We start from the raw sequence: 27,047 nt of genomic DNA, 5'->3' as shown, positions 1-27,047 counted from the left end.
ATACGTTTCATATGAATCATACGCCGTGTGGCCATATGGCACACACCTGAGCGTAAGGCGTAAGAGAGGCAGATATGAGACGCGTTCCGCTTACCTGGCCACTGGCCAGATCTAATTAACTCTAGGACTAGCCTACCATATGATTAGCCCCGCTGTATTCTTATTCCTATGGGGGCGGACTGAGACTGGGCCTGGCACTTACCTCCTGCAGCGCCTTCTTGTCTGGCGCTCGATTCGCCGTCTGCAGCGTTCGTATGACATTCTTGGCTCCATCCACGACAGCGGCCTCGATGCGCAGCCGATGACGCAGCTCCTCGATGCGCTCCTCCAGCGTCGTCTCCAGGCTCTGCGGCTGACCGTCGTCCATCAGTTGGCGCGTGGCCCTGAGGCGGTCGGCCTGCTCACGGTTCTGTTTGACCTTGATGATACGCAGCCGCAGAAACTCGATCTTGGCCCTCGAATCGGCCAGCATTTGGTGGGCCTCCGCGAGCAGCTTCTTGTCGCAGCCGGCGCCCAGCGACTGGATCATGTTCTCCGCACCCGTCTTCACCTTGATCTCGATCTGCAGCTGCTTCTCCAGCGATGTGAGGACTTTGTCATTGGCGGTTGTGGGTCCATTGCCGCCGCCACCACCACCGCCACCCAGGGCACCGCCTATAAGTATCCCGCCATTGGGATCGATGCTGGCATTAATCGATTCTGTAAGACACAAAAAGGCAGAGGATTAGTTTTATTTGCTTTTGCTTTTGGAAAAGAAAAGGGCAAAGAAAGGGTATAGAAAGGGAAGATAGTGAATGAATGCTGCAATTGTTGAAGAAGAAATTTCCAAAAGAATATTTCTTGAGCTGCTTTTTGTGATTCCTATACCCGTGGATTCCGCTTTCAATGGAACCTTCAATGGCCATCTTTTGTGCACTTCAGATATGGTTAGCCATCGATGAACAAAATCAAATCCAAATATAATTTAATAACGACCAATTAAGGCTTATTTCAGTGGCTTAAAATAGTGATAGCACGATAAGGTCTGTGGCCAAAAGGAAGTATTCTAGGCATAAGGTACATGTCTTTGCTTCCACGCTCGCTAAAGCTCGACGCAAGACGCACAAACAAAGACCCAGGTTAAAGGTTAAAGGATGCTTGCTCCATCGGATACTAACGAATCGCAGTAAACATTTTCCGGTCCTTACAAGTACAGCCTCTGTACCGTTCCATGTGCCGGCATCCAGCTCCTCCATCTGCTGAATTTTCAACAGTTTTTGTTGTCATTTTGCTTTACGTTTCATAACTTTCCGAATCCTTGTTTATATTTTATGACAGTTGAGGCGATGAACGAGAGTTTTTTTCTAAGCAGATTTTCTTAATTTCCGTTTTGTGTGGCAGCGGCTGCCAAACCAAACGTCAATCAACCCGACTCCGGCGGCACACAATGCTGCTGCTGCTGCTGCTGCTGCATGCAGCTCCATTCTTAGCTTCTTTTGCTTTTGCTTCTGGCGGGTGTCTCTGGGGCCATACACGGAAGCAAAACAGCAGATAAATAAATAGAATGCCGAGCTGTCTCCATTCGAAATTGTAAGCAAAACCGACAAAAGCACGAATAAAGCTAGTCAGCAGCAGTAGCAGCAGCAGCACCGCCACCATTTCATGACAGTTGTGTCAATAGTTGGCTCAAACATAATACAATAGAAAAAATAACCATTTCGGTGTCGTTTGTTAGAGGGCTATGCATGTGTGGCAGGGGTATCTATAGAACGAGCATCCACTTCTAAATGGAACACTTCTGGAGGATAAAGAGAGAGAGAGAGTGGCCAACAGGTGAGTGGCTCAAGTGGCAAGTGCGTGACAAAGGGTCGTAAAAGGCGGCGTGAACTCATCCCTAACCACGCCATGACACTTTCCACACTTGTCTTTCATTGTTTTTTACTCTACTAGCGGAAGGGTATTTTAGATGTGTTGACTGTGTTTGCCTCTAGCTACTACTCTACTACTACTACCTTTACTTCAATAGAAAATCCTGTAAAATAGTCTGACATATGTACGACGCTCATCGCACTGTTCGACTCAGTTTGAGTGCAACTTGTAGAACGAAACGACAACGATCCATCTTCATTTCTCATAAACTTCCACTGGAATTTCCAGTTTTGTTTTGTTTTTTTTTTTTGGTTTATAGTTTCGTTGCTACCTGCCCCACTGGAGCACGCCCTTCCTCAGTTTGTTTTATTGGTAATACACTGTACTTGCCTCGTTATAATACCCCCCAAAACACACACAAAAACAAAACAAAAAAAACGTGTTGCATGGAAATGTGTGTCCGTGTGTGTGTTTGTGTGTGTTTTACTGCCGCCTGTCGCTCTCTCGTGTGATTGCAGCAGTTTATGAACGAAAGACCATTGGCTTTTGGGAAAGTTTTTGGGATTTTTGGGATTTTTTAATGGATTTTCGAAATAGAAATATGCGTACGTACAGGAAGGGGCAGAGAGAGAGAGAGAGAGAGAGAGGGGGCGGGTCTAGAGATGTTGCACAATCGACGCACAAACTACAGACAACACTCACCTTGTCCATTGCTGTTGACGGCCGTATTGGCGGACGTTAGCAGTATTTGACTCTCCAGCTCCTGCAGCTCGGACTTGAGTTCCGCCAATTTGCTTTTGCTCTTCTTCACGAGCACCGCCACATCGCTGAGGGAGCGCCGATCCTTGGCCACCTCGCGCAGCTTCTCGGCGCCCTCTTTGATCTTCAGCTCCTTGCGGATCTCACGGCGAATGGCCTCCTTGATCTCCTCGAGCCGTATGGACATACAGCTCTCCGGCAGATTCTCTGTGAAACCATATTTATGACTGAGTTCGTACAGAACGGGATGCTTGATGTATTCGCCCTGCGGAAAGGAACAAAAGGAAGCATATCATTGATTAGACGGTGAAGTTATTCATGGCTATAGTAGATCCCATAGTAATATCCCATTGTATATTGTACAGCACACACCCTTATAGGGGCAACTCACATCTCCTGATATCTCGTAACGGGAACCGTTTACCGAATCAATGTACTGGGCTCCATCACCATCGTAACCCTGATCATCAGTGTCTGTGCCAAAAACATTGCTCATCATGCGATCCCAGAGGCCACTGCTGGACCGTCTGGTCGTGGAGTTGCCACTGTATCTGCGACGGCGACGGGGCAGGGAATGATATCTCCTGTCAGACTGGGGGACACTGGACCCGGACACAGACACAGAGACCGAGACCGAATCAGAGGAGTCGTCTCTGTCCCGCTGGCGTTGGGTATGGATCATGCTGCGTATTCGGTTTATAAGTCTGGACATAATTCAACTCGATTTCCCGCTAAGACACACACTCGCCGGGCTGTGGGGTGTATGGTCACTTCTGATTACAACACTTTGGTCATTTTATGGCGCACAGTTTTACAGGCAGAGAGGCGTTGTCTCAGCTGACAAGTTCATGGTAATTAGCGACCCGTAAGAGAGAGGGCAGGGAGGGATGGAAACATTTATTCACACGACTCCGCCGTCTCCGACTACCGTTTATCTAGAAAATGTTTGTTTTTTTTCTCTCATTCAACATCTACATTTCTATTCGAGAAATTCCCCTTTCTTTACTCTTTTTCTGGCTGGCTTTCTCATTAAACGCAACGCCTAGCGATTGCCATTGTCTGATAAGCAAACGACAACAAAAACAACTACAATGAAGAAGGTGTCGTTGCTGCTGTATCTGTGGCACAATCAGCCTTAGATCTCGTAGAACAACAGGCCTCCAGATAATTGCTATGCAAATTGGAATTCTAATCGAAATCGATTTCAATTGCGAGTCTTTTCACCTAAACTGAGTGCCCACTTCTCACCGTTACACTTTCTCTAACGTCTAACGATGTGATTGCTGCTCGGCATCGAAATTAGAATGAGAATCGGAATTGGAATCAGAATGACAACTGAAAGTTTCAATTGATGTATGGAAAGTTTCATCGAATGGAAAGTCAGTTTACTTTTTGAATCTAATTTCAAAATAGAATGAGGTGCCGTTTAGAATTTCTAATGTCTATGAAAAAAGAGTCATTTAATTTCGAACGCCCATTAAAGGCATTTTCTATTTGTACTACTGATAGGGTGGAATTACAGCCGTTTCCGTTTCACTTTCAAGTTCGTATCTTGACCTTCTTCCGTTTATCACTCATAAAAGAAGGCGAGGCGGGGCGAGGCAACTTGGCGGGTGCTGGCGGTGCCCAGCCTAAGCATTTCCAATGTTTCTTATACCCATTTAATATTCTCTCCAAGCTCTTATTTACACAATGAGGCATACAGCATTGTTACTCAGTTTGCTATCGATTCCAAATATTTAGATTCGCCTTTCCACGTACTCTAGCTATGCCCCAAACAAAATGGCAAGTGCAGAAAGGTAAAGTGGCAAAATTCAGACATATACAAAAACAAACAAAAAAACAAAAAAATTATATCAACTTTAAAACAAATTTAAATTAAGGAAAAACTTTGCTTAGCTCCCTTTTAGGCATAGATTAACAAGCAGAAGGAGTAGTGACCAAGAACTGCTGTAACTGCCATGACTCACTGCTAGAAATGTTTCCTAATCTTAATCCCATGTCATTTATATACATACATATATTTTCTCCATATATTAAGCAATTTAAACCTTGAAAAATACTGTAACTAATTTAACGCAACAACATTTAGTCACATATATTATGATTCTAGTTGCCCTTCCAGTTCTAATATGACCCTGATAGGGCAAAAAGCGAAATAGAGAATATAACAACAAAACGATTTCTTATCAAAACGGCATTCTGAGGCATACTGATAATAGTCGGTTGTCTCGTAACGTTACTCAAGAAACTATGAACTATGAATTCCATAGGAACTTGTTCGTTTGTTTATAAATTGCACATCGCCGCCTCCGCGTTGGTATTTAGATTGGTTTTCATTTTCTATTTATATATTATATTCAAATTTAAATTCTTTCCAAGGTTTTGGGACAACTTTTAGTGGAGAGCTTATGCTTCATTTTCAGTCACTTCACAGATAATTATGCAAATGTTATGAAATGAATAACTTCTTGAGGGAGTTTTCTGAGTCACCGACGACGCGCCGACGTGAACCCCACTCGTAACACCAACTGGCCCGCTAATCGAACCACTCGATTGGAACTCGAACTCGCTCTTAACTACGCCACCGACTGTCGACCGCCTATAGCCAGCCGAACATGAGAACATCGAGCCACATGTCACTTATACGACAAGCCGCTGCTGCTGGCTGCTTGGGTGTGTGTGGGCGGTAGGGTGGTGGTTGTTGTCCGGCTAAACCCGAAACAAGCCGAACGAATCGTGACGAACGGCAGGCAACAAGCAACAGGTTCGCTCCAAACCAAACACAAGCAACTAGAGATGGCAGAACCCTTTCGAGCCGCCCTATTATGCGATACATATTATGCCAGTAATAATTCAAATAAAATTTTATAATTATCAACACCTAAATCCCGTTGCCTCGTGCCATCAAAAGCCGGTCCATGCTCATCACTAAACGCAACACGTGGGCTCTGATCCAAATGCAACTCATGCAGAGCCTGCAGACAGGATGGAACAGCCAGTGTGTTGGGTGGGGCGGAGGGTGGAGTTGTGTTGGGTGTTTTGGGACATAATCTTGTTTGCCGTTAGTGACAGTTTTAATTAATTTTACGTTTACTATTAACGCGCATAATCAAATAAAAATCAATTGAAAATACGCAAAATAAAAGCTTAGTGTATGGGAGCTGCCATAATAATTTTATTCTGCAGCGCCATCCCCACCCACCTCTTTCCATCTTCTATTTTCACAGTAGGTTTTGTGGCTGGGAAATTTGAACGGCATCTTGTACTTATGCTCGTAATGATAATAAGCCCCAATAAGATTGCATAAGGAGATTACGGAAAGGCACTGACGGGTTGCCTGACACAACATAACTGCATAATCAGCATAATATTGCCATATATTGTGGCATGAATAGAGGGTGGATGTGCGGTTGCATCCAAAAAAACAAAGGGAGTCTGAGAAAGTAGCATATTTATGCCGGTTGCTGCTGCCTCTGCCTTCGCGTTTTTGAAAGGGCCGCAAAGTGGGAGAGCCAAATTAGTTGCGAGAGAGCAGAAAACATGCCAGAGAAAGAGAGAGATAGCATTATGATTGCAGCTGCAGTTGAGCCTGTTTGACAGCGATGTACCGCTACTTAGCAGCTTATTGAGCGTTGAGCCGCTCTTTTAATGAGCTTTACAGAATACTGGAATGTTAGGGCTTATGGCTCTGCACATACCCTGTGGACTTCTTCTACAAATAAACGTGTTTGCCTTGCAGATTTTCTCGATTGTTTTCAGCCCCCAATACATACATGATACAGATATCCTTTGAGGCGGGAGCGTAGATCCTTGAGGAACACCATATTCATGGTCAGAGCCATGCTCGATGCGCGTTTCTTTAGGTTATTTGAGACACTTTGATTTTGGTTTCTTTCTCTTTAGGTTAGGGTAATACTAATACTTAAACTTTGGCGGGGACATTGATCGATGGAGCAATGTGACACAGTTCCTTTGTGTGTTTATTTCTTTCTTTCTTTTTGTGAGCTCACTGTAGAAATATGCGAAAATTCGTATACTCATTTTCCAAAAGAAAATCGCACAACGCAAATGTGTTTGGCTGTGACAAAGCTGGCCAAATATCTGCTGATGCTGCCATAATAAAAAGCACAAAACGGCGTCACACATCAACCGACTATACACGAAATACACGAAATATGTATGTTAGGTGTTCACATATGTATGTATGTATGTATCTGCTGCTTCTATATATTGTACATATCGGATATACAAATATATTGAATTTAAAAAGCGACACAGCCTGCGAGCCAGCGAAATGTCAAGGCGCTGCCAAGACGCAAACTGCAATGCGAATGGGGAAATGGAAAATGGTGGTGAAAAAAAAAACGCTTTCCTCGGACTCCGCGCGGGTAGCCAAGCGATTAGAAAGCTTTTCGATTTGCGCACAAAAATTACGGACAAAACGAACAGAAGCGAAGTATTTTCAGTATTTACCCCTCACACCACCTCCCCACCCCCTTGCATTCAATTGGCATGCAATGCTCAGAGATACACAACTACAGATACAGATACATGTGCTAGCGCGTGTATCTATAAGATACATCATCATCATCATTTATTTGTGCATCGCTTTGACTCGAACTGGAAATGCTGTTTTTTTTTTTTTTTTTTTTTTTGGAAAAGATTTTACAAAGAGTTTCGCATAATTCAAGAATTTTCCATTCCATTCAATTCATTTCATTTACCTGCAACGAGAGAGAAGAGAGAGATCTTTTATTAGTACAAAATATTAATATGTGTGTGTGTGTGTGTGTGTGTGTGTGTTCGGGGAAGATTCGTTTAACTAATGATGATGGACCGTTCGCTTTGATTCGAACTTGGGGCAATTCATAAATTGATAATTGTCTGATGGCGTCCGCGCTTTGAAGTTGCATCACGAGAAAGGGCGAGCCACTGGTCACTGGCTGTGAAAGAAACTGACGATTTCTAATCGGTCATTTGCCTCTCCCTAACTGAAGCTAACCCGGCCAGCCACTTAACATCGTGCCATTAGGGGTATTCGCCAGGGCAGGAAACGGCCTGCAAAGCGTTTGCCGCACGCACAACGAATTAAACCGAAAACAAGGTCGCCCGATACAGATACACATATACATACATACATAAAGATATATATATGTATGTATGTATATATCAACCCATGAGATACCCTTGGGGTCTGATGATCGGCCCACGCACCTCCACACACACACATACACACACAAAGCACAAGTGTAGAGACGCGGGGAATTTGTTTATTTTTTCTGTCAAAGTGAACGATTTAAATTTCGCACTTCTTTTTATACAAAAAGAAGCAAATTTAAAATGGGGCAATATGCATATGTATTTGAAATAGGGAATACCCTACAAAAGAGAACTGCTAGGAATTGAATAAATTAATATTTTAAAGTTTTTTGTTTCCCATAAATGAAACTAAATATCTATAAGAGGGTTCTACAATTTATGTCCCACGTATATGTATTTACGAATCAAAGTAATTCAAGAAAAAAACAGAAGAAATACGAATGAAAAGAGGAAAATTAAGGGATAAATGGAATGTAAACAAAGTTTGCCATTACAATACTCCTGGGGTGGTGGTGCACCACCAACAGCATAATTAATATGCTGAAAAATGAAACGAAAATGTTGGAATTCCAATGGAATATATGTATAAGAAAAATAAATAAAAACTGATACTCTGTTAAGAGCATAGTAGAAACGAGATTTCCTTCGTGGGTGCTACCCTATAACCTCCACCACTCTGGAATGATATACCCAAAAGACCAAATTACTTGAAAACGTACCGCTACTGACCATTTATGAGCAGAAGACTGCTCAACAAGATTCACATCCACATCTACATCGACAAGTGCAACAATAACAATCTGTTGTTGCTTTTTACAGATACATTTGGTGTATATATGTATGTATGTATATTGTTTTTGGACAAAACGCCTAAGCGGCTTTATGTTTTGATTTTGGTGTGAGATTTGAGATTTGTTTTGATCGGTTTTGATCTGTTGAGGCCAACAAGGAAGGGAGGGGAGAAACAACAAATTTCGTACAAATCGGAATGGAATTGATTTTATTTTTGCATTACAAAGCGTTGTTGAATGTTGAATGTTATATGGAAGTGGAATTTTTTTGAAAATGAGCTTTTCCAGGTGTTTATAATCAATTTTCAGCCAAGAGAATGCTGATTATGGCATTATTGTTGTATGGCTGATGAATTTGTTTAGTTGGTTGACAACTGAAGCTGTCAACGCTTCTGTAATTCGAGTTCGACCCAATATGGGGCTGCAAAACGTTTGAGCAGTGCGGGGGTTTGGGGCAATGGTTAGCAGAATGGGGGAATATGGCTATGGGCATGGGATGGGTTTGGTTTGGTTTGGTTTGACCCAGTCGCATGGCATTAAGCCAAAGCCATAGAAAGGCATCATGACATCCACAACGACCACGATGACACCCAGCCGACGACGACCCATACAATGCTAGAATGCAGTAGTACCACAGTGATACCTAAGATATGGGACAACTACTATTCTTCATACATATTTGGTTAAGCATATATTCGAAGAATATTTTAAGTCTTCTACATGTTTTGGTGTGGTTTTCTGGATGGATCACTGTACTGAAAGCCTCGAAAATTTTTCATTTTTCATCGACGCGCTTCTGCTGCTTGCCGCTTCTTTCACTCATTCTTGGTTATTTTTTTTTTCTTCTTTTTTTTTGTTGCTTATTCAGCACATGCAACAAGTGGATTGGGGTTAAGCCCCCACCATCACAAGTACCGTAAGCGTGGAGAGCAACAAAAATACAACGACCAAACAGGTGAAGAGGAGAGAAGGGTGCCAGAAGAGCCACAAAATTAGAACAAAACTTGCGGCTGAAATTGAAAATCGATTTTTGGACTACGAAACTCGCTCTCGACGACGCAAAGCGACCGCGCAGCGACGTTTGCTTGTGGCCTGGTCTCGAATTTTAATTGATTGTCACTTGGATTTTCACTTTTTATAAACGTTTCGAGGCGAACCAGGGGTAAAAGAGGAAGCAGAAGCAGCAGAAGCGAACGAAAAAATAAAAGAGAAATGGAATTTCACCCAAGAGTTGTTGCTGTACATCTCTCTGTGTGTCTATGTATCTGTATATCTGTGTATCTTTTATCTTTCGCCTTTTGTCTTAATTATTAACTAGAAATCCGCTGAAGCCGTCAGCAGAAGCCGTAAAATAAATGGTCCAAATCGACGACGTTGAATCAGTTCAGCCACTTACACAGCGCAGAAATCGGCTAATCCCAGGCCCCAGGCCCAAAGGCGGTTATGGGGGAAGTGAGGATCTGGTCGGATCGGATCGTATCGCGTGGGCGTGTGCCTTTTATGAATAAGGACATTGACATGGACCCATGCGTCATCGGGGCACAACACACACTCACACAACACACGTAAATTCGCGCACAAAGAGACACAAAGGTGGAGCGGGGGGTCCAGGCTTCCAAATTTATGCAATTTTCTTGCTGCACGCTGCGGCGTCGCGCGACTTTCACACAAAAACAATAACAAATGCAGCAAACGCGAACGCCAAACGCGAAACGCGAACCGAAGGAAACGCGAGGTGCGAAGCGCGTTTAGCGGAAACGACAACCGGCTTCTTCGACGAGCTTCAACGAACAGCGGACCAAAGCAAAACACAGAAACCCAAAGCCCCCAGCGCCAATGAGAAAGAGAGACAGACAGAGAGCTCTGCTGAAAAGAGCGTAAGTAAGCGCGAGGCTATATTTGAGCATACACAGGTAGCTCAAAGCAATGGAGTGGCGAGAGAGAGCACAGACAGCAGAGAGGAAGAAAGCATAAGCACAAGCTGAGCTAAACGCATGTGAGAGCAGAGCCACGACACTCAAAGTGGGAGAGAGTGAATTAGCTTTATTTGAGCGCAGATGCAAGCAGCTACGGCAGAGATCACACTTAGGATAGAGAGAGAGAGAGAGCATGCTGCATCGGAAGAAGCCAAGCAGAGAGCGAGAGAGCGAGTTCGGCCTGACTGCAAGTCAAGTTTTTTAATTGCCCGAGACGCTGCTTCTTCTATTTGGATTTTTCTTTGGGCATTCTTCTCGCTCTTTTATCCCCTCCCCCCTCTTGCTACATGGGAGCTTCTATTGTGCCAGTTCTGGGAATGGAATTGTACAGCTATCTTTGATTAACATTTCGTGGAGTGTGGCAACGCTGCTAGTGCCGCGGAGGGAGAAGAGCGGAAGATGGAATAAAAGAATAAAATTTCCCTGCATTTTTGGCCATTATGAAACTGTCACCCATTTTTACCTGGCCGCGGTCCAGAATTTTCTTTATTGCACTCCATTCCCCGGAATCTGGGAGATAAGCCGTCAGCCCCATTAGCATACCCATCGAACACGAAGAGAGATGGGGGGAGAAGGCACAGCGTGGCGCCGTCTTTGACAATCTCTTTGCCTCTCCCTTCCCTACACACACAACTGACATCGCAACCCCATGGCCCTGCGCCTCTCTCTCTCTCTCTTTCTCGAAGAAGCCCCGCAAATGTGCCACTAATTAGATATCGAACCTCTTTTCAGAGCCACCCCTTCAGCAGAGCGGCCCTGACTCACCCGTTGGCGCCTGACCTATTGAATGTCGCTCTGAATGGTCTTTTACAAGGGCTAAGGGCTTGGAGCACGTACCTGCCACAGAGTGCCTGCCGCAGACAGCAGTCGATTGCTTTCAGAAAATCATTCCAGAGACGGAAATTGCACTGGCCCCAAACCGGATGCCGGATGCAACCAGACGAAAGCTCAAACAGAAGAAGGAAAATAACATGTTGCCAATGCCAAGTGCAGCGTCCGATAAGCTGCACTCTGCTCTCACACTCCTTTTTGCCTGTGGAAAAGCAATAACTGAATTTTGGATTGAACAGTCGAATGGGCAATCAAATTCGAATTCGATTGCAACTGCGAATGTGCGTCATGCATGGGCCCGCAGGCGCTGCAGCAGCAGCCCACGCCTCTGCCGGAGTAGAGGTTGACAAACCCAGATATTGCCACGCACAGAGCTCTGTGTGCAGGGCCCCAAAAGAGTTGTCGTTGCCCCCAGCAGCCACATCGATTCAGGCGGTTTCATCATAATTGCAAGTCCGGACTCTGCCACACACCGGCGGCAGTGGGGAAAAAGCAAAAGTGTAAGGAGCTTTAAATGATCAAAACTGACAAATTAAATATACTCTTAAAGGAAGATGGGTATGGGTATGACAGATACGTGATATATTTGGTTTTTGGTTGGGATGCTTTACAGATCTACTGGGAATCTACTACTACACCCCATGGATTGATGCTCCCTCCCAAAAGTATTCACTCTCTTCTTTTAGGGCATCCAAAAAGTTGCATAAGTTTCACAGAGTTTTCGGTTTATTCCGAAATGAAAATGAAAATGGCATTTTGATATTTCATTTCGGGAAAGCTGCCGCATTCAGCCGGAAAATGAGTGCCCTGTCAATTATATCATTATTATTTTTTATTTTCGTTGATTATTGTGGCAAACAGCGAGAGCTAAGAACAATGCAAAAACCGAAAGCCAGTTCAGATCTGTGGGGATATGCAGATTGTCTCTGTACTCGCATCTGTAGGATTGTGCCCCAGGCCGTGTGATTTTTGTTGTTGCTGTTGCTGTGTGTGTGTGTGTGTGTGTTGGGCGCTGTCACGTAACGAAAGGGAAAACTCTGCCTGGGTCTCTGGCTCTGTTTAGTTGTCGCATCGATGCGGCTGGTGGGAAGTCATCGTGTTGTCGTCTGCAACAGCAGCAACGAGTCTTGCAACAATGACAGGGCAGAGGAGCAGAGCAGCCAACAATGGCTGCCAAGCCAAGAAGAATCATTTATGGCCAGAGGGAGCTGCTAGACAGGTAGACAGGGAAGGGCCCTCAGTGTCGGCCAACGTCAAAGAGTCAGGAGGGAAGGTCTCTGGTTCCGACTGGCTGGCTTCAAGACATCTTTCAAAGGGTTTGGGGTGTCGACTCCACTCTCATTTGCATCTGAAGAGGCCACGAAAGAGCCCAAAGAACAGCTAAACCCTATTCCAAAACCTTTTATCCGAATAAAAAGTAACCAGAACACCACGAACCCACGACTAATTAATTTAAAAAAAAAAAGTTTTGCGCCTGTGCCGTGTCTCGTTCAACGGTTAATAATAAAAGAAGAAAAACTCCACAATGTCCATTACAGTTAGCCTTCAATCGGAGAAGGGAGACGGGTGGCGGTGCTGACGGTGCTGCAGCAGTGGGAAAACTCTGATGTGTCGAAGAGCATTTGGAGCCGCCGCCTGGAGGCTTTTACTCACAGGCAATTCGCTGCTGCAAAAAACACTGCTCTGCTGCAGCAGCAATAACAACACCTAATTGCATTAAGAGCTTAAAGATGCAACAAGAACAAAAACACGGATAGGTATAAAAAATCAGAGCAATTCCCACAGAAAATCAGCAAAGGCATTAGCCGAGGAGCGAGGCGAGTACACGTAACGTGATTAACATGGATTCCACACACACACACACACACACCACACACACTCAGTGAATAACAGAGACTAATATCTGGGCATTGGAGATGATAGAATAACTATCATGGGCTATGTATGAATCTATCGCAGTTAAACGGAGTTATATTACGGAATTGAAAGTAATCAAGACTCTCGAGATCGAGATTTAAGTAGGTGTCATTTCATTTGGGATAACATTCAGCTTCACCATCCACACCACCATCTGCTTTCCCACCCATTGCATCTGCCCAAAAGGCGACTTCCCATCTTCCCATCTCTAATACGGCGGCTCTCCCAGTGTTGTTGTTGCTGCTGCTGCTGCATTCAATCAGCGTGCAACGGCATTTTGAGAGAAGCGCCAGCGGCAGAGACGCAGCAGCGATAGCGACAGCGGTCAACAACACTCGCAGTGTTTGAGGAAGCAAGCTTAGAGGTGGAAAAATTGGCAGAGCGAAAGAGAAGCAGCAGACGCAGCAGCTGACGGAGAGCGCGGCGGAGAAGCGAGAGAGAGTGTGAGTGCAATTGCAGGTGTTTGGGCAAACAATTGCAATGGCACGCTTACTCACTGCCTCCTCCCTGCCTCCCAATCACAATCACACTTAACACATCTCCCGCTCTATCACACATTGCCATCACTCTCTCCCTACTCTTTCCCATCTAGCAATCACACTTCTGCCGCTCTCTCTCTCCATCACTCTCTCTCTCTCTCTCACACTCTATTGGTATTCGAGTGGTATGTCTCTGTTATGTTATTAACATGCTGTTAATTTGATTGAAAATTGCTTTATGGCAATGCCCCCTCCGCCACAGCCGACCCACAACAACAACCACAACAGAGCTTTGTCTTTGCGTTCCCCTTCCTTCCTCCCTTGCACCTGATGCATATTTTATACCCTGGCAGAGGGTATATTGATTTTTACCAAATGTTTGCATTAAATAGAAGGATTACTTAGTAGACATATCTAAGATCTTTGCCAATGCAAAACTAGTGCCTATTGAAAGTTTTGTAGAATGATATCTGAATGATGTAGCTGTAGAGGGTATAAAAACCTTCTAGCTCACAAGGGTAGTTTTTTTAGTGACTTTTTGTGGGTTTGCCATTTGTACGTTTTCGGCCGAGTGAAAGTGAAAATTACGAAAATTATACAGAAATCGATGGTAGCGCAGCAGCAGTGGCAGCAGCACTGGTAGTATAACGGAACAGTAAAATGGAATGAAAATGCATCAAAGAAAAGAAAATTGGATAGTGGCGGTTGGTGGCATGACGGCAGTGTCCAGAGCAAGACAGCAGCAAACAAATAAACAAGCAGTGCCAGCTGTTTGACTGCTGCACGTGCACCCAAACTGTGGCAACTGTTGCAAGTTCAACTCTGGCAGAGGTGCAGCAGCAGCACATTCTTTGGACACTGCTGCAACTGCCACTGCCAGTGCCACTGCCACTTCCTTTGTGTTTGTGTGCTTGTGTCAAACTAGACAAGTTCTACTTTCCACAACTAGTTCTTGTTGTGGTTTTTCCTTGTGGCAAGCTTCGGAGAGTCTCCCCGTTTTTCTTGGCACATGTATAATTTGCAAGCCAAAACCGAACTTCTTGGCTAACTAACGTTGTCCCAATTTCAAGAATCCGCTGGCTGTAATTGGGGACACCTGCATGTGCCAAATTCTGGTTATCCAGTTTTCCACCCAACAGGAAAACTCGTTCCAAATGGATTGTCAAAGATTCTGGAAGAGCCAGGCCAGGCCAGCCAAGTCTGTGTGTGTGTGTGCCCCATTTCTGTGGCATCTAAGGCCAACGATAATTAAAGTTCTGGGACTGGGTCACGCAGATCAACAGAATATAAGAGAGAACCTTTAGATCGTTTCAAAGGAGAAATTAAATGGAATTTTCACTGTTTACTAAAGATCTCGATGAAAAATTGGTCCACGGGAGAGGCACACCACACCACCCACTGTTCATGGCACTCTTTTGCGCAGTTTGTCCGACTGTTTACCAGCGGGATACAGCAGCAGCAGCAGCTGTTGCCCCCTCCCCGCCCCCCCGTCCATCCTCTCAAGTCATATCGGTAAACAGATTATTTAGTTTGTTTTTGTGCTTTTTCTTTTTCTGTTCCTTTGTCGCTGCTGTTTCTGTTTCTGTGCTTATCAATTCGACCCTCGGAGATGATTTACTTTACTTAACTTGTTCTTTTTTTTACATACATAAATTGAGCAATTAAATGTTGCAAAATATTCGTTCGTTTTCATTTCCAGTGAACCATTTCCCAAAGGTTGAACATTTCCAATAAATTGCCAATGGAAGATCCATGGGTTGCTCTCCCTCTCCCCCTCTTTCCCTGTCTCTCTCACTCTCTCTCTCTGCCTGTCTCTCTTTGTTTGTGGCTCTCTCTGAGAGAGACGTTAAAGGAAAGTACGGCACGGAAGGTTCGTCCGGGCATTGAAAATCATTTAATTAACTTTCTGTTGCTGCTGTTGTTGCTGCTGTCCGGTCGGTTATATAACACTTTATCTACCGCCTAGCCTATGCCGTGTGCCCCTGCCCCTAACATTCATTGCTTGTTATTGTCGCTGCCTTCCCCCCACATGCCACACGGCTGGCCCACACCCTGGGTCGCGCGCTTGCTCCCTCGTCTCTGGGGCACATTTAATTGCTGCAATTGATGGGTTCAATTGTGCAAATTATTGCGCCTGACTTTTGCCACTGCCTGGCCGCTGCTCGTCCGTGGATCGATATGGGGCATTGGAGTAGTTCGGCTTGTAGTCGTGGGCTTGGCATTGTATCAACAGGTGGAAAACTATGGTCCTGCCTTCGCCAGCATTGAAGGAGAGCCTAAGGTTCTCTGTGCTGCTTTTTCCCGCACTCTTTCAACAGAGTATAAACCTTAAGAAGCTGTCAGCCCCGTACAACTTATTTTTTTGCGCTGCGCAAAATCCACATAAACGAATCACGATGCACGTACCCGTCCCAGGTCTGTTGATAGCTTATCAGCCATCCCCATCGGTGTAGGAGAAGAAATCTGACATCAGAGGAGAGGACGGAGGAGGATGAGGTGCAGGGAGATAGCACACTTAATTTGTGTGACACAAATTGAATTTAATGAAATGCATCTCCAAGTTGCAGCAAAACTTGTGCACACAAAATTCACAGAAACAAAGAGAATCGGGGGTGGAGAGAGTGTGGAAAGGAAATGGCGAATATTTGCAATTTAATTAAAAGAGTTTATGTATGTATATCTGAGAGATACGAGATTCGATTGAGAACTTTTCTATTTTGAAACAACACAGCAAATGATACGTTTTTGCAATGGAAATGGGGAATAAGACAAAAGGGAAAATACTGGAATAAATATACACACACACATATGTACATATGTATATACATACATATCTATTTGTATGTGGATACGAGTGCTGTTGAGTGGAGTGGCAAATGAATCTTTAATTGATATACTTGGAGCATCGCAAGCAAGGGCCAAACAACGCCAACTAAATTATCTCGCTTTCAGCCACTTGCTTGATGCCTGCCCTGAGCTGAGCCAAAGGCAAACAACGGAGGCGAAAGACGAAAGACGAAAGACAACAGCAGTTTCAGCCTTTGTGGCATGGACTCGGGTGGTTCTCTGTCTCTGTTGCTGTTGCTGTTTCTGCCTCTCTCTGGTTGTGTATCTGTGTGGGCCCTTTGTTTGTTCTGACAGCCTGTCAGTGGCCAAGATGTGGGCACACAAAAGGGCAGAAGCGGTACAGGAGGGGTAGGCAAGAGACACGTGACACTTGATGCGGCAGCCGCTGAATGTTTGTCTAACATTCCTCAAGCAGCCCAAGCAGTCAACAGCAGCGGCTGCCCAGATCCAGGGCCCATCATGGATCAAGTGTTTGTCCAGGCTTTTTGCTTATTGCAAATTTGCTAAACAAATTAACATTTCCAGAGAGCCCATCAAAAATTAAACTCTAAAAATAAAGAAAGGAACGAGGAGGTAAAAAGGGATTTCCAAAAGTTCCCTTCATAGATCCTCAGCTAAAGATCCGGAGATCGAAAATGGAACCCCAATCCCATTTGCCCATTGAATTGTTTCCCCCTGGCAGAAATAATCATTATAAGACTCTTCCTAGACCTATCTTGGTGCAATTTTCCATTCAAACAGGCCTGACCCTGTTCCGCCAAGCCGCAACAAAATAACAAAAAACAACAACAACAACTTAAAGATGGCTCAAAGCCGAAACAGATCTGAAACCGGTTCGTGCATGAAAGAACCGAACCGAGAACCTGCAGGCAGACTGAGACTCGACTCCAACTGAAGCCACAGCACAGCTCAGGTGCAGCAGCAGCAGCTCCACATATGGCAAAAGTATGCAGGCGAGCGCTGGAGAACTGCGTTCAGAGAGCGTCCTCCTGTTTCTCCTGTTTCATTGGAATGACAATCGAATGGGTGGGGAGGGGGGCTTGAATCTGGTTTTGTTTCAATTACCATTTTGATTGTATTTCGAGGTAAGGGAAACACAAAAAAATCAAAGGCCAAATAGAGCCCGAAAACGGGGACAGTGGCACGCACAGCCAGCTTAATGTTTTCCACCTTCAAAGCCCCGACCCACGGCCAATGACATAGCGTCATAACCAACCAACCACCCACCGACCTCCTCCTCCTCCTGTACCAATTGCATTGAACATTTGTATTTTATTGAATGGCTCACGAATGAACTCAATGGGTGAATACTGAATGGTTTGCTCCGTCTGCAGTTGAGTCATGAATCTGTGTGAATGGCCATTCTTTCCACTACGTGATGGGGCGGCTGTTCTTTCAGATAAAACGACATCCCACAGAAGTAGCAGCAGCAGCAGCAGCGACAGCGATAAGCAAATGCGGCGATAAGGCGTGCCTGCAGGCGGCTTTCCCCCAGTCCACCAGTACAGTGCGTATACTTAATAGCCACTGTCTGAACAACAAAAAGATCGCCAAGAAGCAAAGTGATCTATTTATAAACCGCACAGTTATTTTGCTGCAAAATACCCTCCAATTAGGAGGGCCATCAACTGATTACTGGCTTCGAAGCTGGACCAAACTAATTGTAACCCCCCGATAATAATTACATTTTAAATTGCACCACTAAAGATAACTCTCCACATGGCTGGGGGTATCCACATGCAGATGGTACTCATTACAAAATGAAAGATTTCTGCCATGGAAATGGTAATTCTTCCCTGTTCCCTGTAGGGTATCTATGTCTTCGACCCCCGCCAGTGCACACTTCTGCTCTCTTGTTGTTTCTATTTTTGTGCAGAGCGGGTCACGCACTTAAGAGCCAATTGTGGCATTCTCACTCACACTCTTGCATCTGATTTAAATGTGGAACTGCGGAACGCGATTTGTGCACGCGAGCAAAGTGACCGATGACCGACTAACGAAAGTGATGTCATTAGTTGGTGTGTTTTAATGGCTACTCCTGCTCTTATGGGATGGCTAAGGATGTGCCGACAAGCGGAAGTGCTTGACATAACGCAACAGGTGCCCATAATGCTCAACGGGGGACAGAGAGAGAGGCGGAGGAGAGAGGCCAACCGGCCACTCAACCGTTAGCTGAGAATCGAGTCTTTTCCTTTACAGCTGACGCCACTGGAGCATGAAGCGGGTGAGGGACAGGGATGGCTAGAGGCACCAGCAACTAAAGCCTGATAAAAAGTAGTAGACACTCACTCACCTGATAATACGAATCCGACATGGTTTATGTAGTTTGCCGTTGAATCACTCGATGCCCTTGTTGCTTTCGTTGTTATAGTTGTTTAGTTGTTGTTGTTATTGTTGTTGCTATTTCCTCAGTTGTCAGTTTATATATGTATATTTTTGGCTATTGAGTGGCGCCGCACAGAAACACACACGCGTCCGGGTATTCCGTTCGTTTACGTGTTTGCCTTTTTGTTTACCTTTCTTTGAACAAATAATACAAATACATAAGTATGTATGTTACCGTTGTATGTATGGGGATTGTTTAACACTTAAACATTAACACCTGATGCGCGCGCCCTGGCTCTCCCCTTTATTCGATCCCCTCCCTGCCTGTCGATACACCTCACGCAATGAATAGATTTCGGTTGTTCGCTGGTATAGGTATAGGAACCCCCACACACACACACCACCAACAAGTGGCCGGTGCCATAGGTGTGAGTGGGTACGCGCGAGTGTGTTTGCGACCAGCGGATGAGCCCGTGAGAGAGGGAGAGAGAGAAGAAGAGAGAACAAGCGTCATTTACAATTGTTGCTTTTGCGGGAACAAAGAGCTGCTTCTGCCGCTGCTGTCCATCCACGTTGCAGCTTATTTGCGGCCACAAATTATGCATATTTCCAAAGAATGTGCTTAGGGAATCTGCAGCTGGATTAATTAGCTTCAATTGAAAACTGGGACCTGGTTCCGCTCCCGATTAAAACAGCAAAACAGTCTGCCGCTGCAATCGGTTTATAAATAAGAGCACTCAGGGGAGGGGGCAGGCGCGGCACTCACTGTCGGCACGAAGAATGCTACCAACAACAAGGTGGAGGCATGCCCAAACAGCGATCTCATGATGGCCGAATATTGCTTCATTGATCGAGTATACCCCACCCCATATTAATACACCTTGCTACGCATCAGACAGCCGCCGCAACTGGCGCAACAAAAAAAAAGTGGATCGCACAGCTAAAAAAGGGGAATAAAACAGCTTCTCTCCCTTCCTTCCCAGAGCACACGGATGCACCTTGAAGCCAAAGCACGGCCAAGATTGTTTAAACAAAAGATTCAGCGCACCGAAAACACTCACAAACACACGCACTGTACGAAATCTTCATCATCTTTTATCTGTTTTATACAAATTTCGTGTTATCTCGCTCACAAAAATTCTCTTCTTTTCTTTTCTTGCGTCTGTGTTGTGTATGGAAAGACAAGAAATGCAGATTATGCGGAGGGGCAATGTGCACCGCCTGTCAAATCATAGCGCATGCGTAGAATAGCTGGTCCTGCACCATGTGCATTTAACTAAAACACCGATTTCTATTTACTTGTATTATTATTTATTATTTTTAAGCGAAAAAAGAGTTCAATTTGCGCGACACACGGAACCACGGAGTACACGAACCACGAACCACTCGTTCCTGATTCAGTTCATGAACGAACCAGCCCCCAGCCCACTTTTTGATCTTTTGAGTGACATTTTTCGAGTGTAATCGGGTTTAGTATGGAAAAAAAAACTCATACCAGACGCAATCCCAAGTGCAGGCTCATTTTTGCGTTCCGTTCATGAACTAAAATGAAGTGAACGAACTGAATAAGTTCACCTTAGCCCATTAAAAACCAACTCGAATTAAACCGGGGATAATAATGTTTGATGCGGATCTTTCCTCTTTAATTACAAACAACAATTGACGACCATATCTATCACTTGCATCAGTCATCTTAGTTGAATAGTCGTCACCTTCATTTAACATTTAACGCATCCATCTTACATATATTTTCTTTTATAGACGGAAATAATGAAACATACTAGGTGTAGAAGCTAAAGAACTAAGCCGCTGGCTTCTTGGGTAGAGAGCCGAAAGCAGATATGACCGTGCCCTTGGTGCCCGTCACTGTGGTGGTCAGAGCAGGCAGCGTTTGCTTAACGGTGGACGAAGACGCCGGCTGATCCCACTTGGATTTGCTGCAAGTCAAGAAATAGTTTGAATTAAAGTACAATTTCTGCCACATTTCATAACCTACCGCTTTTTGGCCTCCTCCTCTACCTTGCGTGCCAGCGCCGTGGCCTGCTCCACCTTGTCCACATCCTTGCGATCCTTCTGCCGCTTGACCATCTCCGTTTTCTGCACCGCCGACAGGGCCTCGTAATAGGACTCCTCGCCCCACCGCAGCGGATCGTAGATCTCGGGCGGATAGTTGGTGCCGAACTCATTGATGTCGCAGAAGCTGATCAGCTTGTCGTAGATGCTGGGATTGCGGAACTCCTTGCGGTCCTGTATGACCCGATTCATGTCCATGTTGGTCTGTCGCATTTTCGTGTACATTTTGGTTATCTTGCACACCAGCTCCGGCGACGGCTTTCCCTTGGGCTCTGGCGGCAGCTGGAATTTGTATTTGGCATACTTTGGATCCTTCTCGTAGCTCTCCGCCGTGCGCTCATCGGGCTGGTAGGCATTGGAGTCGTCGTCAATCTCCATGGCTGCACCCTCACCTTCCCCCTCACCCTTGGCGCTGCTCGTGGCCTTGGCACCATCGCTTTCACCCGCGGAGTTATCGCTGTCGCTGCTGGACTCCTCCTCGCTGAGCTCTTGGGCGCGGTCCTCCTCCTCGTCGGAAATCAGTGTGTCGTCCTGGTAGCTCACCAGACGCCGAACCTTCTTGGCGCGCTTCATCTTCTTCTTGGACTTTTTGGGCCTCGTCTCCTCCTTGACTGGCGTGGGCGATGGACGCTTGGGTATGATCACCTGGCAGTGAAAAAGAGAAGTTGCTCGGTTTCAATCTTGGAAAATCAAGCAATACGACTGACAACTGACCTGAGACGCTGTCGAGTTTTGGGAGTCCGGACTGGCATCGCCTTCGTTCTCGGAGTCCGTGTACTGTGCGGTCAAGCTGGCCAGGGCGGCCATGATTGCGGGATTGCAGTGACTGGTTCTGCTGGATTTATGGTTTTATCTTAGCAATTTTAGTTAAAAGCAGTAAATTTCTTTATTTTGCGTCGCAAGCCAGGGCTGAAGTATTCCGTTTTTGTTATTTCTTAGTACTGCCCTGGTCCACCCCATAGAGATGGCAAAGCAGCGATAACCGAAGAAATCGAACTCGTCAACAAAAATTTATGGAATAATAATAATAATAATGAGCGCCACGCAGGATAAAAAGGAGGATCTGGACCGCATACAGAGGCGGGTCAACAAGATACTGGAGGCCCGCCTGGAATCGGATAAGGTGGGTACATCCGCCAGTCCAAGTGTATGCTTAAAGGTGCGACTTTCCTCCATTTCTAGGACACTCTTGATGCTCTTAACGGCCTCTCCAGCTTCTTCAACGAGAACACCCTGCAGAATCGGAGGAATCTGCGCAGCCAGATCGAGCATCGGTCCGTGGGCATCAATGAGAACTTCCTGAAGGCCTTCCGGGAGGTGAAGCTGTCGCTCGATGCGGTCTGCACCGACCTTGATACCATGGCCACGTCAGTGCAGACCATGAAGTCCGACCTGGAGACATCCAAGGCTTTGACCAAGGACCTGATCGAGCAGACCAACACAATGCAACAGGAGCGGGATCGCCTGGAGGTGCATCAGCAAATTGCACAGGCCTTTTTGGCCCGATTCCAGCTGACGGTGCCGGAGCATCAGCTGCTCTACGGCAGCGCCAAGGATGCCCCGATTGTGGCCGACTTCTTCAGGGTGCTGGACCGGGTACAATCCATACATTCCGACTGCCGGCTGCTGATGCAGTGCGGCTACCAGACCGCGGCGCTGGACATCATGGAGGAGATGACGCTGCACCAGGAAGGGGCGCTGGAGCGGCTGTATCGCTGGACGCAGAACCACTGCCGCAACCTGGAGAACAACGAAATTGGCCCCCTCATTGTCGAGGCCATGCGCCGGCTCCAGGATCGTCCTGTGCTCTTCAAGTGGGTTTCTAAATGGAAGTTCTTCAGATTTGAATCATAGCTAATCCCTTTTAGATATGTGATTGATGAGTACGCCATTGCCAGGCGCGCTGTGCTGGTGCGGCTGTTCATCGAGGCCCTGACGGAGGGCGGACACGGCGGCAGTCCCAAGCCCATTGAGCTGCACGCCCACGATCCCAAACGATACATTGGGGACATGTTCGCCTGGCTGCACCAGAGCATACCCTACGAAAAGGAGAACCTCACGCTGCTCTTCAAGAAGTGCAACAAGCAGGGTGAGCACGAGGGTCCGGCACACCTTAACCATTCCCATTCTGAACTATGATCTCTCCTCAGACATTTCGGACCAGCTGCAGGCTGCGCTGGGCTACATAGCCGATGGGGTTCAGCATCCGTTGAAGGTGCGCGTGGAGACCATCCTCAACTCGGAGAAGGACACCATCGTGCTGTTTACGCTCTCCAATCTGCTGCGCTTCTACCAGCAGATCATGAAGCAGGTGGTGCAGGGCGGCAGCCTGGAGGAGTGCCTGGTGGAGCTGCAGAAGAGCAGCGAGCAGATCTATCTGCAGTCCCTGGCCACTCAGGTGCGTAGCGTGCTTCAGCGTCCATCTGGCTCCAGCATGGCGTTGGAGCCGCCGCAGCGGGACTTGGTGCCACCGCCGAGCGTGGCCCGTTTGCTGAATATGCTGAAGGAGATCCTGTCGGTGGCCACAATGGTGGATGGTCGCCAGGCGGACATCACCAAGATCGTCAGCTGTGTGATCGATCCGCTGCTGCAGTCCGTGCAGGAGAGTGCCGCCCACCTGCCCACCGTGGACATGGGCGTGTATCTACTGAACTGCCTCTACCACATGCAGAGCACGCTGGCCGTCTACGAGTACATGGATGAGCGCGTGGAGCGGCTGCAGGGCCAGTCGGACGCCCAACTGGACACTCTCACCTCGGAGCAGGCCTCCTCGCTGGTGGCGAACCTCAATCTGGGCCCCATCTACACCATTCTGCAGAGCAATCAGTCCAAGATCGAGACCAATCTGCTCAAGATCTTCATGTCCAAGCTGGACGCCTTCCTGGAGCTGCCCGATGTGCTGCTGCTGCCCCAGGTGCAGCTAATAATGTCCAGCAGCCATCGTGCCACCGTCCAGAAGCGCGCCTTCAATGTCATCGTGGCCATCTATAAGCAGATCTACGAGCGTGTTCACGACCCGGCCAATGGCTTCGAGCAGCCGGATCAACTGCTTCACAAGACGCCCGACCAAGTGGCCCACATTCTGACCGCGTCGTAGGACCTGGCACACAAATATATGTACATGCACATCGGAGTATCAAAAATTGTTTAATTAATTATACAGCTAATCTTAATCTCGTATTTAGTTAACTTTCTGATGGAATCAATTGAGAATTAGCAAGCAAACACAGAAATGAATATATTTTAGCAAATGGACAGGTGCCAAGGATGTTAAATGATACAAAACTACTTAAAGCTAAGTGTTAAATAAGGGTGGAAAGTGTCTGGGGCTCCACAGTCTCCCGTTCAGTTAATCGTGACGGTGGCCCGCTGGAACAGATCCAGTGTGAGGGAGGAGAAGAATGGGGGGAATGAGTTATTGGCTGCCAACTGCTGGTCGAGTGTTGGCTGCAGCGTCTCCGAGTAGGGTGTCTCGAGCAGTGCCAGATCGTTGTTCTCGCTCAAAGCAATGGAAAAGTAGTCGTCGGGACTCTCCGCATACATGCTGGTAACGCTGCAAAGAGAAAAATCCATCAGTCACAGAAGAGAGAGATAGTGGATCTAGCGATTGCAAGACTCACCGATAGTTGCTCTTGTAGCCAACGCGATCGATGCGGTAGCCCAGCAGCATGTAGACAACGTCGCGGAACTCCTTTCTGGCCGCCATAAAGTGCTCCTTCGTCTTGCCCAGCTTGGCGTTGGCCGACTCAAGCTCGGCGCGCATCTTGTTCAGCTCCTTGAAGTTCATGGTCATGCCCCCGGTGCTGGTGGTCTCGTTCAGATGCTGCTCGTTGGCATCCTCGAGCTTCTTGTTGTGCCGCTTCAGACGCTCGATCTCGGCCTGCAGCTTCTCGAACATGTTCTTGGACGACTCGTATGCCTCGGCGGCGGGATTGTCGGCAAGATGCACCACCTTGCTGATGGGCGAGTCGATGTCCTGGCGCAGGCAGCGTTGCATCATCTCCAGCTCCTGCTCCTCTTTGCGCCTGCGCAGGCGGTCGTTCTCGATGCGCAGCACGTCCAGTTCCTTCTTCACGTTTTCGTAGTCTTCGCTGGAGGGGTCATTCAGCTGTTCCTGATCGCGCATTGCCTGGATCTCGCGGTCCAGTGTGGCGCACAGATCCTTGTAGCCAGACACCGTGCGCTCCAGAACATCCACGCGATAGCGCACCTGCATGTCCTGGGTCATCTCAGCCACGCTCGCATTGCTCATGGTCAGATCCTTGTCGAAGTTGTCCACCATCTGCTTGTAGAAGTCGCGCTCCCTGGACACCGTGCGCAGCTTGCGCTGCAGCCGATCCTTAAAGTTCTTGTGCCGCTTCAGATTCATGTTCAGATCCTCGATGTTTTTGAGGTACACCCGCACCTTCTGCTCCAAGTCCCGCACGGCATTGCGCATCTGCTTGGCCTCCGATTCGGAGGCGTATTTCTCGGACACATGGACAATGTCGCCCTGCAGCAGCTGCTCGATGCGGGAGCGCAGGGCCGTAGGACTGACCAGAGTGTTGGCCAGACAGTGATCTTGGGCGACCTTGACCCACTCCTTGAGCTCCTGCTCCGTGTGCGAGAGCTTCACCTGCAGCGACGCTGCCTCGGCGCGGGCTCCCTCCTCCTTGTCCAGCCGCGCCTTGTACGCGTGCACCTGCTCCTCCAGCAGCAGTTTGTCGCCAATGATCTTGTTCAGTTGTCTGTTGTGGATGCGCAGTCGTTGCAGTTCGGCGTCCATTTCGGGGATGCTGGCGAGACGCTCCTGCGAGACCTTGGTCACCTGCTTCCAATCGGTGTACGACTGGATCTCGAACTCCAGCTCCTTGATGCGCTCGTCGGCCACCTTCAGGTTCTGCTGCTGTATCTCAAAGTTGGCTCTCAACTCCTCAAAGCCGGACACACGAGCCTTGTACTCGTCGTGTCGCTGCCGGATGCACTCCAGCTCGTCGAGGGTCGACTGCAGCTCCAGCTCGGCGCGCTGAGCCTGGCGCCGGTAGTCACCCAGTTCGTTGTTGATGCAGAGCTGAACATCGCGGGCGTCGTGCTCCTGCTGCGACTTTTCGTTCTTCAGCTTACTGACGGTCTCATCGTACTTCAGCTTCAGCGCGGCCAACTCGGCCTTGACACGCCGCACCTCCTCCTTGTAGCTGTGCTCTAGCTCGCGCAAACTATCCATATCCGACACCAGCTGCAGCATCTTGTTGCTGGTGTAGTCGCACTGAGCTTTCAGGGCGGAGACCTTGCTTTCGGCCAGTGATAGCTCCATGCGACGCTTCTTGTCGCTATGCTTCAGCTGCTCCTGCACCTGGTTGAGACGAGCCTGTGTCGTGATGAGCTCCGCGCGCAATTTGCTGGTCTGTCGGGACTGATTCAGGTCGTTCGCCGAGCTGTTTAAGGATTCGGTGGTGCTGTTCAGGCTGCAGTTCGGTGACTCCTGCTCCATGCGTCGCTTCTTTGGCACTTTGGCAAAACATAATTAATTATATTCTTTAGTTATTTCCCATTTTTCTGCTGCCGGCACTTACATTTTGCGGAATCTTCGCTCAGCGAGATGGAAAAACGGTCGAACTGCAGCTTCTTGGGCGCCGAGTGGGTTATGCTGTCGTTGAAATGGTCCACCATATTATCCAAGCTGCTGCGTATGTCGTCCATGGCGTCTTAAACTTTAAATTCTGTAATTTCTAAATAAATTTTATTCTTGCTTGATTTTTGACACAAAACGATAAGCGATAAGAAAAACAGGGCAGTCCGGCGATCAATCGAGACTTAACCCACTTAACACCCCTCTATTTAAAAAGTTGAGCACCCTTTGTTAAACCGCGGAAAATAAAACTGTTTGTAAAAGCTTTTTGTAGCTCCATCCTCCTATTTACTTACAAAAACAAAAATGACCACCGACATCTTTCACCTGTAATGAGTAAAATATGTTAAAGTTACTTAAACTTCGTGGAAATATTAAATACCCCCTGGTCGACAATAGGTTACCGTTCTATTTTATTGATTGAAATCGTATTCCACAATTTTAATATTCAGTTTAATATTGCTAGCTAGTTAGCCCTCTCAGTCCTAAA

At 46.9% G+C, this 27,047-nt stretch overlaps 4 protein-coding genes across 16 annotated transcripts in view; 1 reads left to right on the top strand and 3 right to left on the bottom strand.

Annotated features, from left to right (window-relative positions):
* The window catches only part of LOC111080620 (serine/threonine-protein kinase N), a 34,319-nt gene extending 14,054 nt beyond the window's left edge, over positions 1-20,265 (bottom strand). The window contains exons 1-4 of one of the 13 annotated variants that reach the window (XM_041593026.1): positions 20,176-20,265; positions 18,845-19,071; positions 2,551-2,872; positions 203-699 (exon numbers count right to left, since the gene is read on the bottom strand). In XM_041593026.1, coding sequence (XP_041448960.1) covers positions 203-699; positions 2,551-2,872; positions 18,845-18,865 — 840 coding nt within the window. In that variant the 5' untranslated portion in view covers positions 18,866-19,071; positions 20,176-20,265. Of the gene's footprint in view, positions 1-202; positions 700-1,157; positions 1,289-2,550; positions 2,873-2,998; positions 3,865-6,383; positions 6,705-9,897; positions 10,279-18,844; positions 19,072-20,175 lie in introns of those variants that run through there. The other 12 variants (XM_022376334.2, XM_022376335.2, XM_022376345.2 and 9 more) reach the window with 12 other exon arrangements.
* A 239-nt stretch (positions 20,266-20,504) lies between these two features.
* Positions 20,505-21,892, bottom strand: LOC111080914 (SAP30-binding protein). Its single transcript, XM_022376768.2, has 3 exons — positions 21,664-21,892; positions 20,873-21,594; positions 20,505-20,813 (listed from the first exon to the last, which is right to left on the bottom strand). Exons 1-3 carry the CDS (start codon positions 21,754-21,756, stop codon positions 20,678-20,680), a joined length of 951 nt encoding a protein of 316 aa, XP_022232460.2. The 5' UTR covers positions 21,757-21,892; the 3' UTR covers positions 20,505-20,677.
* On the top strand, positions 21,658-24,230 carry LOC111080913 (conserved oligomeric Golgi complex subunit 6). Its single transcript, XM_022376767.2, has 5 exons — positions 21,658-21,825; positions 21,889-22,072; positions 22,132-22,763; positions 22,818-23,038; positions 23,100-24,230. Exons 2-5 carry the CDS (start codon positions 21,983-21,985, stop codon positions 24,044-24,046), a joined length of 1,890 nt encoding a protein of 629 aa, XP_022232459.1. The 5' UTR covers positions 21,658-21,825; positions 21,889-21,982; the 3' UTR covers positions 24,047-24,230.
* On the bottom strand, positions 24,166-26,705 carry LOC111080912 (mitotic spindle assembly checkpoint protein MAD1). The gene is made up of 3 exons (XM_022376766.2): positions 26,502-26,705; positions 24,570-26,436; positions 24,166-24,502 (listed from the first exon to the last, which is right to left on the bottom strand). The coding sequence occupies exons 1-3, from the start codon at positions 26,626-26,628 to the stop codon at positions 24,295-24,297; spliced, it is 2,202 nt and encodes a 733-aa protein (XP_022232458.2). The 5' UTR covers positions 26,629-26,705; the 3' UTR covers positions 24,166-24,294.
* Between the last annotated feature and the right edge of the window lie 342 nt (positions 26,706-27,047).

Source organism: Drosophila obscura, unplaced genomic scaffold, assembly GCF_018151105.1.
Source record: "Drosophila obscura isolate BZ-5 IFL unplaced genomic scaffold, ASM1815110v1 contig_186, whole genome shotgun sequence".
NCBI lineage: Eukaryota > Metazoa > Arthropoda > Insecta > Diptera > Drosophilidae > Drosophila > Drosophila obscura.
The sequence above is the reverse complement of the archived record's forward strand: the minus strand, read 5'-3'. Positions and strand labels throughout refer to the sequence as shown.

Bases quoted from the DNA above. Each gene is read 5' to 3' on its own strand.
- LOC111080913 (XM_022376767.2), top strand. From the start codon at position 21,983: ATGAGCGCCACGCAGGATAAAAAGGAGGATCTGGACCGCATACAGAGG. The intron at 22,073-22,131 runs GTGGGTACATCC...CTCCATTTCTAG, and splicing joins CCCGCCTGGAATCGGATAAG to GACACTCTTGATGCTCTTAA. The intron at 23,039-23,099 runs GTGAGCACGAGG...ATCTCTCCTCAG, and splicing joins CAAGAAGTGCAACAAGCAGG to ACATTTCGGACCAGCTGCAG.
- LOC111080912 (XM_022376766.2), bottom strand. From the start codon at position 26,628: ATGGACGACATACGCAGCAGCTTGGATAATATGGTGGACCATTTCAAC. The intron at 26,437-26,501 runs GTAAGTGCCGGC...GTTTTGCCAAAG, and splicing joins GAGCGAAGATTCCGCAAAAT to TGCCAAAGAAGCGACGCATG. The intron at 24,503-24,569 runs GTGAGTCTTGCA...TTCTCTTTGCAG, and splicing joins GGCTACAAGAGCAACTATCG to CGTTACCAGCATGTATGCGG.
- LOC111080914 (XM_022376768.2), bottom strand. From the start codon at position 21,756: ATGGCCGCCCTGGCCAGCTTGACCGCACAGTACACGGACTCCGAGAAC. The intron at 21,595-21,663 runs GTCAGTTGTCAG...TTTCACTGCCAG, and splicing joins AAAACTCGACAGCGTCTCAG to GTGATCATACCCAAGCGTCC. The intron at 20,814-20,872 runs GTAGGTTATGAA...CTTGACTTGCAG, and splicing joins GAGGAGGAGGCCAAAAAGCG to CAAATCCAAGTGGGATCAGC.